The sequence below is a fragment of the Amia ocellicauda genome, chromosome 19, assembly GCF_036373705.1.
Source record: "Amia ocellicauda isolate fAmiCal2 chromosome 19, fAmiCal2.hap1, whole genome shotgun sequence".
Lineage (NCBI taxonomy): Eukaryota > Metazoa > Chordata > Actinopteri > Amiiformes > Amiidae > Amia > Amia ocellicauda.
The window spans coordinates 18,340,987-18,355,025 of record NC_089868.1 but is presented as its reverse complement, the minus strand read 5'-3'; the positions used below and the strand labels follow the sequence as shown (position 1 = coordinate 18,355,025).

The 14,039-nt window shown below is 36.6% G+C and overlaps 1 protein-coding gene across 1 annotated transcript in view; it reads right to left on the bottom strand.

Annotated features, from left to right (window-relative positions):
- Positions 1-1,180: 1,180 nt before the first annotated feature.
- The window catches only part of brinp2 (bone morphogenetic protein/retinoic acid inducible neural-specific 2), a 69,195-nt gene continuing 56,336 nt past the window's right edge, over positions 1,181-14,039 (bottom strand). Inside the window, exons 7-8 of the mRNA XM_066692287.1 lie at positions 8,616-8,838; positions 1,181-6,592 (exon numbers count right to left, since the gene is read on the bottom strand). Of these exons, the coding sequence (XP_066548384.1) occupies positions 5,476-6,592; positions 8,616-8,838 (1,340 nt within the window). The 3' untranslated portion in view covers positions 1,181-5,475. The remainder of the gene's footprint in view (positions 6,593-8,615; positions 8,839-14,039) is intronic.

Below are 14,039 nucleotides of genomic sequence, written 5' to 3'. Positions count from 1 at the left end.
CGGCAGTCTACTTTCAGTGACATATCTAATCTTATAACTAAATAGACACATAAGATGTTGTGTTCCTCCTTGATTTGCAGCAGGGATGTATACCTTGATTTCACATGTGGAAACTGAACATTTCTTTTATGTCATCGTCACATGACCTGCATCTTTTAATAGGCTGTGTGGCTCATTTAAAAATGATGAGGCAAATTCCAACAATGGCTGAATCGCTGCAAAGGAGACAACAACAGTAAAGCACTATGCTTTTTTAGAATTTGACTGAAAAGAATCTGAAAGATGATTGCTTTGTTTTCATTTTAAACCTACAGACAAATAGCAGTAAACTAGCTGCTCCAATAGGCATTGCTTTTGTTTTGCTGCTCTTATGTTTACTGTGGTGGGTTTTTCCTTTTAAATCCCCACACTTCCCTTTGAGAAATAATTACAATTCATTAAAACCTGCTATCAGATTCATTGTAGCCCCAGACGTCCTTCAGCTATCCTAGTGCCTGTCATTGTGTCAGCCTTCAGCCGGCCTATCGATTCACAGATCTTTACCAGAGCAGGAATGCTTGCATGCCAATTTCTTTCCTTTTCTTTTTTTCTTCTTCATAACACTGACCTTTCTTTTTTATAAGGTGTGAGCAGGAATAAATAAACAAATCTGAACTTTGTACAGCTTAAACATTGTTCACATTGTGGTCTTGGAGAATAGTTGGCTTTGAAAGAGAAAGGCAGATGTGTGACCTTTCCTTATGAGAAGCCACAGAACTACTTGCAGGCCTGCCGTGCATTTCTATAAAATCAGTCAACTCTATTATCGCAGGTTATACATATTTTCTGCTCTTTTGCAAGAGATACGGAGTTTGTCATGGTTGACTGGAAATGTGTTAGAGTTTGTCTTTGCGACTCATTCGGTGAGTGGGCCGTTTCTGTGCAATGCTGGCAGAAGGCGGTGTGGTATAGATTTTTTATAGAGAAATTGAGACATAATATCAGAGCTACCATTATTTGACTCCAATCCAATTACACCTATTCAGTTGTTTTAGTTAAAGGTCTGTTAGAATGACACCATATCAAATATAATATCTTTTCATACCATATTTGATCATCACATTCTTCATGCACTGTCATTTCTTTTTCTGTCTGCTGATTTGAAGCGCATAATGCTGGTTTACAGACAAAGCAAACAATAAACATCACAATTTAGTCATTTTTTTTATTTCTCAATATAAGAACATAGCCAAGAATTTACATCTGGATAAAATATTTCCAGAAAGAAAGCTTATGTTGGCCAGACGAAAAGAATATTCAAAAGTTGATTGTTTGTCTGTCTCTCTGAGTGTGTTTAATGATGTATGTATGTGTTTGTGTACACGTCTAATTTGTACACAAGCACACACATGCATATACATATACAACCACAGCTTTAACGCCATCTATATAGGACAAGGTGATACCAACAGCTGAGATTTGCTGGAGTATTCCTGCTTGTATTGGTATTGAGAGTACAAGAAGGCAGAGTAAACTCCTGACTATACACTTAAAGCACTTTGGTTCAGCACACTTATCTGCATTCTGTTGTGGAATAAGTTCATGTTAAAGTTAAGTTAATGAAAGGCTACAGCTTCTCCATTTATACATCTATGTGGAAGGTGTGATGGAATGGGGAAACTTTTAATTAAAAATGGGTTCTCTGTAAATGTTCTTTCTTTAAACACTGAAAAACTAACCATTCATAAGTTTTTGCACTATTTTGTATTCTTGCTTGTAAAACAAAACAACTGTGAAGGGTGGAATGATAGTTTTAACTATCTGTAGTTAACTGTAATTAATAGTATTTGTAGTAGTGGTAGTTGCAGTAGTACATTCCTGTAAATAACTTAATGCAAAACTTATTTTATATTCTTCAAATCTCTGGTGTTAATGTCCATTAGTGCTCTACCTAACATGGTTTAAAGTGAAATTGTGGAAGTTGTGTATTCTTATTAATCACCTTTACTCATTCCCTACCAAAAAGGCTTACCAATATCCAAACACATTCTAACAGAGGGAACAAATGACAAGAGAGACTTACGCTTCAAGCTGAAAGATGGGCAGGAATAATTATTGCAGGTTTTTTATATATTACAGCCGTGTATTCACACTTCAACAAAATCGTTCTATGTAGGTTGATCACATTCTGATGCCGTGCTTATAGTTCTCTTTTTAAACTGTCTTGATGGTTTATCATGACGAAACCTTACTGAAAGCAAGGGGAATATTTGGTCAATGTGGAACAACGTAAAGACATATGATACAATGTGATAAAATGTACAGTAAAAAGTACACTTAATGCAGCATATAGTCATACAAGGTTCTCCACAGACATTTACACAATGTAAAGGCCGATATTATAAAAGTTCTTCCATGTGCATTTGTGTGTCATGGCATTTTTTTTAGTTTTTTGCTAATAGTCTTAACAAAATGTGTTTTTTTTATCACTGATATTACAAAAAATAGAAATAAAGAATACAAAAGAAACCAATCACACATATATGCAATAAATTATAATCTCATAGTAAATATCTTTTCTTATAGCAAAAAGATTATTTTATTTTCATAAATTGTTACTGTTGGGGGCAAACCAATCCCCTCAATGCTGTTTTTTTACATAATTTTTACATTGTATATGATGAGTGGGTAGAGAACCCTAATAAAAGAAAAAACAAACATATCCACAGATATTGTATTGCAAACAAATAGATTATTTCTACTAATTTCTCTATCGCAAATGTTTCCGTTTAAAATTACCAATGGCACATACTGCTCCTATCCCCATGTCTTCAGACCGCATTCTCCCGAATTTGCTCCTGATTTTCTGAAAGCTGTTGTAAACATTTAAAGAAGCAAGAGCAAGAAGAGCTTACATAGGTATGACAATGATGCATGTTGCACTGGAGCACATGTTTTCAGATAGGACCCCGTCCACAATGCCACAGCTGTCAACATTTCCCAAAGTGTTTATGACAGCAGATACCATGAGATCTTGTTGCTTTATCTCGAGCAAGCGAATCATACCAAGAACACTCAGCCACTTACATGGGGGTTTGATGTGTGCGCGCATGTGCTCTTTCTGAATATCTCTGTCCTGTTTGCAAAATTACATTCTAAAACCAAGTATGAAAAAGAGAGGGGGAACTATTCAAAATCAAGGAAGTGGAAGGAAAGCCAAACAAGAACTTCACTTAGGACAGTATTTCTAATACTAGTGTACAATCTCACTGCTGGTATTCCCGAGATATCATAAATAACTGAAAAAAATCTTTAACAAGTTCTTCCTTTTTTTCTTGTGGGGCAGTTAGAAAAGATCTGAGCATAATAGGCATTCTGTGATTGATTAGGTGTCCTTCAGAGCAGCTATGATAAGTTGGAGGGCAAGCAATGATTTATAAGTGACATTAAGATAAATAACCTGTATTTACAAACTTAATATGATGTCCATCTTATGAATATAGTCAGGAGCTGCCCTATTAATACAGTTGAACAATGAGGATATCACATAACAGTGAATTGTAGGTTTTAAGCGTCCTAATAGACTTTTTAGGAAATCACTGTCACCTTGAAATCTCTGCCCTTTGTATGTTATGAACATTCACCGTTTCTGGAATTTAAAAAAGTAATTCCAGGTGTCATTGGTATGTCCATTTAATTTAAAAACAAACAAACATAAAAAAGTTAAAAATACTGACTGCAAATAACTCAACTGCAAATTATTTTTGGCTGAATTAAGTATTCATGTTGTTCAACTCCATTGATTTACATTAAGATTCACATTTCTTAAAAACACACTTTTCTTTAAAAGTTGCTTTGTGGTTAGATTTGAAGAAGGCATGGCTTATTGTCACACATGGTCGCATGTTTGCACTATTGGAAACATGTATGTATTTTCTTATGACTGACCTGAATCGGAGTCCTTACAATAAACTGAGTTCTGGTGTGTTCTGTGTTTAAATCCTTTGTTTTTTGCTGTTGCTATTTTTTCATCAAAGCCACTGACTTTGTTGAACTTGAGCTATAGACAACTAGTATCCATCCCTGGTATTGTCATGCCTCAGTCCTTCAGGTTGTATATGTTTCTTTTTTCAGTGGGTAAAATTCATACTTACATTGACTCTTTCAGTCAATAATTAGTTAAATGAAATAATTGAGAGCCCAGTTGGAATGGCTTGTGGCTGTCCACCAGACAATTTGGAGACCCTTGATCTTCATGTTGTCAGAAGTAGTTTTTTTCCCAAACAAGTGCAAAAAGAATTAACATACACAGTGAAAGTAAGATTGGTAATATGTTTAAATTTGTATTCCAGTAAAGTATTGACTACAGAGACCTTACTTCTACTGCGATTAATGAAAATGAAAGAGAGTTGTTACAGCTTTGTACAGATTACTAAGTGTGCTTGGTTACCAGAGGAACAATGACTGCTTTCCATAAGGCATTCAATTTTGATGCTTATTAATTACAAATGTGTAATATTTTTTGGCCTTTGCACTTGTGCAAATTCGGTTCAGCCTTTCTTTATAAACTACACACTTTAAGGTAAGAAGAGTAAATATTTACATCGAAACGTTTCATGAACCATGCTCTTGTGTTCTGAATGGTAAAGTAAAATTGTGCCTAGGCGATCGCCATTGTGTCCTTGGAGCTTTGATAAGCCATTTGACCCTCCTAGACATTTTTCTTCTTGTGTTATGTATCTGAACACCACAAAAATTATATATATAGAAAACAAAAGTCATATTTCTTTGTAAACAATTAAGGTTTCAAATATCAGAAAGGTCTGTCATTAGTACCTCCAAAACAAAACAAAACAAAACAGCCAATACCTCCAAACATGAAACTTCACTGCAGAGAAAGCATGAAAGCAAATAATTTGTAAGATGACAATGAAAGGGCTGTGTATCACATTGGACACTTAAGCCTTTGTGTTATAATAACAGGCCTGTGGATTCTTTCTCTGTTCTCCTTTGTTTTAATAGTTGCTGACCACAGCGTCCACCGGAATGAAATCGCTCATTAAAAATAAATGTCTGAAAATGTATTTTAACTGTTTCTCCACAAATGCATTTTTTTTTTTGGGAAGCTTTAGTTTGCATGATATCTCATAGCTGAGCTTTTGACCTCTGTACAGACAATATCTAGATCCTTTGACCTACTTCACTGACTATTTGCTGGAAAGGATAGCGGTGCTTTAAAAAGACAACAACATCTAGATTCGCTCCAATCTGCTTGTCAAATGTTAGGACTCTTTTCTGATGAAGACGAGGTCACTGCTCCCTTTATTCTCTTCACCCCAGTGGTTCACCTTTAAACTGAGCATGCATGCTCAAAGGTCTACTCTGTGTAAAGATACACACGCCTTGAGACTATTAACATGTGCCACAAAACAAACACAAGACCCTTTTGTCGTTGTAATCGCAGGCCACAACAGAAACATAGTGAAGCTTTGAAGGCTAGCTGCACAACTGGCCCAGTTCTGGATCCATTGAATTTGGCAGCTTGGAACTAAACATCTGGAGAGAGTCTCGGATTCGAACCACCTCACTGGTGGAGAGCTTGAGCCTGTGACGCAAAAGACAGGAGAAGAGGTCCAGGCGCTGCTGGCCGGCCGGAGAGAGACGGTTGATCCTGTCTCGCATCTCCAGCAGCATGAGGAGCGCCGAGTCTTGAGATCCCTGAGTGTAGGGGTAGTCCAGCTGCATGATCAAGTCTTTAATACCCTCTGGGTCAAAGTGCATGCTATACCCAAACACTTTGAGACTGTTTATCTTCATGTAGCCCATGTTGGCTGAGCGGTCATCGAGATCTAAGGGCTCATAGAAAATGGTCTCGTTACTGGTGGGGTCATCAGACCTTATGCGGCTCCGCAGGTAGATATGCACCGTTTCAAAGAAGGACTTCCACTTGCTCCCCATCATCAGGGTCCAGTTGTAACACTGAAGTGAGGCATCCAGTTTAGTTCTCTCCCAGTCTGGGAAATCTTGTTGGTTAACTGGCATGAACCAGCTTTCCGAGTGACTGCCTCCAAAGGGGTTCACATAAATGGCAGGCACTGGCTCCAGAGTGCTGTTCTTGGTTGAGCAGATCTGAAAGGAAATGCCCAAGAGCATGTGGATCAGGTTGGATTTGTTTTTGTTGCTCTTCAGGGTGAGTAGCATGCGCTTGCGCCAGGCGGGGTTGAACCAGCTGCCCAGGCGGACGTCGTTGCTGATATAGATGGCATGGACCTCCATCCTGCTGTCCAGATGCTGCAGGAGATACTTTGCCTCTGAGTCTGGCATGTCTGAGTCAAAATTGACGTAATGATCCAGAGAGCCGGCGACATCTGGTCTGCAGGTGCCCTGATGGAGCACGTAGCCCGGGTGACAGTTGCCGCAGCGAGTGATGTTGTCAGACGCACAGGAGGAACAAGCTGCTCCCTCTGCCACCAGGCAGGGTATCGTGCCCTGGCAGACCAAGTGCTCAAAAGCACAGGTACAAGCGTGTGTCTCCTCAGAAAAGGTCCCCGGCACGCTGTGCTCGTTGCAGTACAAGAGGGACTGGGCCCGGTTCAGCCAGAAGCTTAAAGACCTGTAGAAGAACAGAAATGGCAGACTTTAAACTAGGTCAAACTCGGATGCTATATTTTCAGTGGAACTTTAGAGGAATAAAGCAAATCTGTGGGTATATGAATTATGTATGATTTGACTCATGCGCATGGAATGAATACATGGCATCTATGAAGTGTCAAAGTCAACATCATGATTCTTTTGGCATATTAAATTAAAAGTAGAGATAACTTTATGCAGTCAGATATTGTTACCTTATGCTACTTTCTATCCAAGAAGTTATTAGATTTTTACTGAGTTCTGCTCTGCTGGGATGGGAATCCCACTATGAATACTGCCAGCCCACGAGAGCTCACTTATTGTGTATAGTTTCAGCTAGATGCTACAGAAGGGGGCGTCAAATCAATACCTTCCACTGTAGTGCATGTTGGAATAAGGACATTAATAACTCTATTCATTTTTTTTAAAGACCAGTTAGTTGCTAGTGGTAAAGACTATGTGTCATGTTGTGTGATGAATTTGAAAGACCAATGTTTATGGGAGCCAGTGTTGATCCCTCTGCAGTTCTCTGAAGGGTTAAAATATCTAGCAGACTGACATTTGGGAAAAGAAATAGTGTACAAAAGGAGTAAGAGTCCTTAGTTTTTTTTGTTTTTGTTTTTTCATCAAAATCTTAATTTATTTTCTGTGGTTATGATGTTTAAAGATTCAGAGATGCATATACATAATAAATGTGTGTGCAGCTGTTACAGACATTTTAAAATAACAGACATATCTCGAGTGCCACAACACAATACAATAAAGTACTTTTCCCTGACTGTCCTACCGCACCACTGATCTACATTTTAAGGATGATGGGAGATAATGTGAGCATTATACCTATGCAGTATAGAAGTTAGTTAGTGTTGTTTGTTCATGTTAACTGTTATGCTATTTAATTATATAGGACATTTTGGTTTGAATTCCCTGACTGCCCGCGTAAGAATATAGTAGCCTATATTTTATCATTGCAAGATAATAGTGTATAATATTGCTATTATTTAACATAAATGCCTGCAGTTTATTGTTTCCCATTTTTTCCCTTGTGGGTTATGAATTGAACTGTATCTATGAGTGATTTCCTCATATCTAAGTCAGTAATTGCAGTTTATGAGCGGAATAACAAGAACAATTCAATTACAACAGAATTAATAGCGAATTGTAATGATCTTTTTACAACAGAAAGATGCCTAGAAGCTATGATTGCATGACGAAAAGGCACAAACACAGATATAACAAGAGGGAAATTGTTTGTGATTATTTCTTAATTTTTAAGAAAACAAATGAGTGAGAAAACGGTGGGGATGATCAGACTCTCAGGTCACAGGTCTCCTAAACAAGCCCGACAGACTCTTTCAAACTCTTTCAAACACAACACAGCAATAACATCTGCACTTTACACCAGCTTTTTCAATTTGAAAGGAAACTCGAACCCTCTGCCAACCCCCAACATTAAAAGCAGACACGCCCGTCTTTAATGTACACACAAAGGTTTCTAGCACTATAGATGACTCTATAGATCAAACTGGGGTCAGTTCCACTCGCTATGTAGGTGTTTTAACATAATTGAAAGAAACTGCAGCTTCATTTTTTTAAAGCCTTATGGGTATTGATTTAAGAAAAATAAAAGTATCTGCTTTAACCTTGAACAGCTTTCATACTTATTGTAATAAAGTCTCTGGGTATTTATTTGAATGACACGTCTCTGTTGTGGAGGAAAGTACTGTCTTCAAGGCCTTAGAACACATTTATAGATCCATTATATCATGTGTGCCATTATCCTAAATGTTTAATGAAATAGTAATATATATTTTTTCCATTTAAGATGTGCAGGACTGTCTTCTCATATCTAACAGTCTGGGTGACCAATGATTCAATTCTAAAAGCAGTGTGATTTTGTTTTATCTGAAGTCACCACAATGTTACATTCTGTCATGAAACATGTATGTAGATGGTTCACTTATTAATGTGTGCTGATTTATGTGATTGTGTCTGCTGTACCCTACCTTTCCCTGGGGAGGCTAATCCTGGGCTGTTTTGGGCAGCGTTTGCTCAGAGCAAAGAGTTTCCGCACAATTCGTTGGACTTTCCCAAAGAGCAGCTTGGTGCCAGCTTCCAGTTGTCCGTAGCGGCGCTGTAGGCTGGAGTCTGCAGTCCAGTACTGCAGTATTGCTGATCCATTCAAAAAGCGATCTGTTGGGAGTCTCTTCAGGAAACTCTTGTATTCATCTGAGGATACAGGAGAAACACAGTGAGTTGTTTCATAGTTAAACAAGAGTGGTCCATGGTGTCGCAGTGGAAGCACTGAAAAAAGAAAACATGACAATAAATCAATTGTTAAAAAATAAGGAATTTCAGCCTGTACAGCCTTACTACACAACTCTTTAAAATAGTGAAACCTCACAACTCACTCATGTATTATTATTGAAGTATTAAGGCTGTCTGTATATTTACAAATAAATCACTTTGGGATTCCTTAAAGCACTAAACTATCCTGTCATATTATAAATTAAAACAAGTGAATTCTCGTTAACAGAAACTCAATATGTGAAACCCATAATCCTAATACAGTTTACTCCCGTATTCCCCTGTGCTGTATTTGGCAGGAAGACACAAAATGGCTTTCCAGTACACTGGTGGCACAGGCTATTACAGTGTTCAGTGAACCCACTTGCAGTATGGAATCATTCTAATAGAGATAATACTGAATAACTGCAGTTAGTTTGGGGTGATTTCCATCAGATTTGACAAAACTGCTCAAACCACAATTTGTGCTGACATCTTGCGTCACATATTGAGAGGGATAGCTGTTAAGCAGTGTTAACTCCCTGGGATAACTCCCTGGGATAAACGAAGGGGCACAGCCAATATAATCTGGCAAAGGCTACGATACCACTGTTTTCCCATGTTATTATGACAAGGCTATGAATAGCCAACCATGCAACCCAAAGGAGTGTATTACTGGGAAATGATTAATGGTTTATTAAAACACGAATGGATTATTATGCATTAAATCTGTCAGGAAAATAAATAAATGCTATCTGCTGGGCTGTTTTTATATTTATTTGAAAGGACAAGCGAATGCAATCTTCTGAAGTTGCATATCTGCTCGCATTTTGTCACAGAATAAGACTGACATTTTTCCACATCGAGCTGAAATGCTTTTGAAGGACGAGGGATAATAATGATAACAATATGTATTCATAATAAGTCTGTATTGTAATGGCAAGAACAAACAAACCTAGTAACTTCTGAATTTAATGGTTTATGATCACAAAGGATTGCTGTGTGGTTCTATACATTGTATCGTATAAGAAGTTGTGACTTTAATGTCTGACCCACCGTAAATTAAAATACAGGAGTTTAAATCTTTTTTAAGGTGTTACTTTCTAACCTTATTCCTTTACTTATTCAATTACTTAAATTGATTCTAAACCTTTAGGCTAAACAGATTCCAGGTCTGCACTCACCCTAAAGGCAATCATGTACACAGTTTTAGGATTCGACTTTAAATAACACCAACAAGATGTCCAGGGAATGCAAGTACAAATCTCACACCACTGTTATGTATGAAAGTACTGAGGTAATAATAGGATAAATCACCCTTCAATAAACATTTATATTACTCCTCTGAATATTTCTTCCCCTGGTTTGCTCCCGGCAGTGTCCTGGAAATTTATCTGATTGCTGGAAAATGGTCTTAAGTGCAAAAATGTCCTCCTATTTAATGTTGTTCTATTCTTCCTGCAGGCAATTCTTAAACTTTGCTGGTTTTATTAAAAGTTCAGAAGTATCTCATGAAAAAAGTTTCAGATGTGACTGTGAGAACCTTGATACCATACACACTGACTCCACTGACTCAGACGTTTTGACCGTATTAGCTTCTTGTAGAAATTCACCTCGTATGGCAATAGAAAAAATACAGAGCCGAGCTGCGTGTTCATTAGGAATGTGAAATTGTGATCAATAGCTTTCATTCTCCCACATGCTCTGTAAATCTGACAGTGTTAAGACACATTAGAATTCAAAGCACAAATAGGAATTTGATATGTCTGTTCTCCTTTTCTGTCATTTATTACTTTTATGTTCAAATTTATGAACAATTTAGTTCTTTCAGGAAGGATCAGATAAAGGCATGGGGTTATTTTCCATAATAGAGAGAGCATACTCTCATTCTCTCTTTCTTTGGCTAAATTAGTATTTCCAATTATCTTGAATTATAGAAGTGGCAGAACAGTAACTAGAAGCATGTTCATTTTAAAATATGTGAAATTATTTGAATAATAGCTTTATGTTTTAAGGGGGTGGCAATAGGGCATTGACACAAGCTCTTCAGTGCTTCAGGTTCAATTAAAACTTGGTGAACTTGATAACTCGACTTTTCTGGTCACATTGAATAGGAGAGAAAATGGGATACTTTAAACAACAATTATATAGATAGATAGATAGAAATATATATGAAAACATATCAATTGTATCAAAACAATCTATGCCACCTGATTTGAATATGAAAATATAATATTTGTATTTATAAATCTATATTAATTTATTTTAATATAGTTGATCATAAATTTGAAACATTGCATAGTTAGTTAGTTCTTAGAAGACAATCCTCTTGTTTGAATTTGAAAGATTGACCGTTTTGTGACAAGAACATCAGAGCACTTCTTCTGGAGTACTTAGGAGAGCTATTTACTGTTTCTGTGTGCATCTGGCCCATCCAATTTCCATTGAACAACAATGTCATTATGCTGTGCAACATGTATAATATTGTCATATAATGCATTACATTCTGGTGTGCTGTGTTTTTTAACTGTTTCTGGCAACACAATATGGTGACAACTATAAGTGCTGTCATTTTTTTAACCCATTATTTTACTTTTGTACTGGCTTTATAGACCGAGGCCTTGCAGTTATGTGTGGAATAAAGTGAATATGAGCAACTTATTGAAATTGTGATACATGGAATGCAATCTGTTAAACTTTGCTGGCACGGACTTTGACAGAAGCAGATTAATTGCATCCAGCAGGGAACAACAATTTTGCATAAGCACCTCCAACCTAAACTGCTAATTGCATTTAAATACCAGAACTCTACCTCTGTAATGATTAATAACTCCAAAAAGTGAAATTTTGTAACCAAGAACTTGGAGAACATTATTATACAATATATGCATTGAAGCAGGAAAAATTGCTGATACACCAAAATATATCCCTTTTGGGATAAATTAAATAGGGACAGGGGTTTAGGGTCAACTGAACATATTTTTTTCAGAACACTGCAGTTATTAAGAAAGTTTACTACCTAGAGTGATTATTCAAATTCTACATCAAATACAAATTCTATAGTATAGCCTATACAGCAGAAAATTATTACAAGATTTACATACACAAATTATGAAACAACAAGTACAAAATCAATACCAATTTATACTTCATGTTCTGTTAATGGCTACACCTAATTTACATTAAAGGTCTCATTTCCTGATCCCAGCTAATTAGCAATATGCAATATCTAGCTGGAATATGCTAATGACTTTATCTTGCAAATATTACAATTGCATTTCAAGATACTGTGCTTATGCACTGTGAATAAATGTACAAAATTATTCTGCTTGAGAAATTACCGAATGGGCTGAACATTTTGCATTAATTATTTTCCTTTGTGTTTAATTTGATCTATATTTATATGTTACATATATCAATTATTACTTGAAGATAATTCAAAAAGACGTCTATTTTTCTGTAGAGAGTCATGAGTATGGACACATTATTCAAGTGGATTGAAACTTTATTGAGACTTGAGGAAAAATGCTTATTTTAAATGAATGCAACCTGGAATTGCAGGTGAGTTTGTTGCATTTTTCCATAGGATACCAAAACCCCTTTACAAGAAAGAGATAAAACATTGAGAGGAAATCCCTGGCACACAGCCCCATAACTCATGCAAGTACAACAGTTGCCCGTTTTATAATCCCATTAAGACCAGACCTGAAGCGCTGTTAACATTCCTCCCCACAGCACAACTAGAACACAAAGGAGGTCTAGATGTGTATTTTATTGTGTTACTGAAATATTATATTTCCCAACCATCTTAAAAGGATTTTTAGAGGCCCAGATGGGCATACATTTATTACAGATTTAGTATGTAATTTACAGTTACAGGAAGCTAAAGTATTGACTTATATGAGAAGCCAGAGAGTGAGCAGGGAAGGAGACAATTCATTGGTTGTGGATTGTTTGAAGGTGAAGGATGTATTTGGAGACATTTCAATGTGCCACTAAATCATCTGTTTACTGTTTGTGGGTGAAAACAAGACATATTTAAAAGCTTGCAAGAGAAAATACAATGTTGTCAATTGAAAGTAGATTTATATTTTATATATTATAATATATTTGTAATACATTTTGATCACTTTTGAATATGTTTAATGGTCTTGACCACCTCTCGCTTTCTTCTGTAACATGTTCAAGCAGAACGGTAACAGTGATCTGAGAAATGTTATACTGTACAGGGTAAAGGAGAAAAAAGGGTTAAATGTTTTGTATGCTCACAGAAAAGGAATATATTTTCGCCAGCTGAGAAACATCCCACAACTGACTATACCCGATTGACCCAAGATAGTTTTGGAACGTGACACAGCTTGACACACAGCTGTTTCCTACATCAGAAAGGCTCCTGCTGTTTCTGCTGATCCAGGGATGTACGTGAAGCATAATTCTTCCTTTATATTAGTGATTATATACCCTTGGCAGTAAGTCTGCTCACTGTGTGAACAGTTTGTTGCAGCAGCCTGTGTGTCTCCAAATTACTCTCCTGAGGCTGCTCTTAGCAAGGTAAAACATTGTTTTTGTGTTTTCAACTGTATTGCCTTCTTGCTTCAAGCAACCTGAAAATGAAAACCATCAAAAGCTAAATCTTAACTAATAAGATCTTTCCTGATTTCTCAAGGCTGCCACTGCGACACTGACACCCACATACACTTTTCTGGTATTGGATTGATGTACTCGGCACACAATGCTGTCATTTAGAAAGACTTCCATACTGGTTTGTTGCAGAGCTACAGATAATAGCCCTGACCCAGTAACTGATTCCAGTAATAATTTTCATATCATCATGTTTGAGTTGCACAGACAATTTAGAATATTTTTAGTGTAGACATCCATATATTTTAATTTAAATCAACAGTTAAATTAATGTTTTCCACCTTATGCCATTAGTAAATGATCAGGATATTTTTGTGCATGCTTTTCATCTGAATCTTACTGTACTCTTTATAGTATTGTAAGACTATAAATGACAAACCATGCTTCTGAGTATTTCACGGATCTAGTAGTCAGCTTTTAAGAGTCAGCGTTTTGCAACCATTGACTTCCAGCAAATATTCGAAGATAAAAAAATGAAAAATTAAAATTTCTTCAAACTGGTT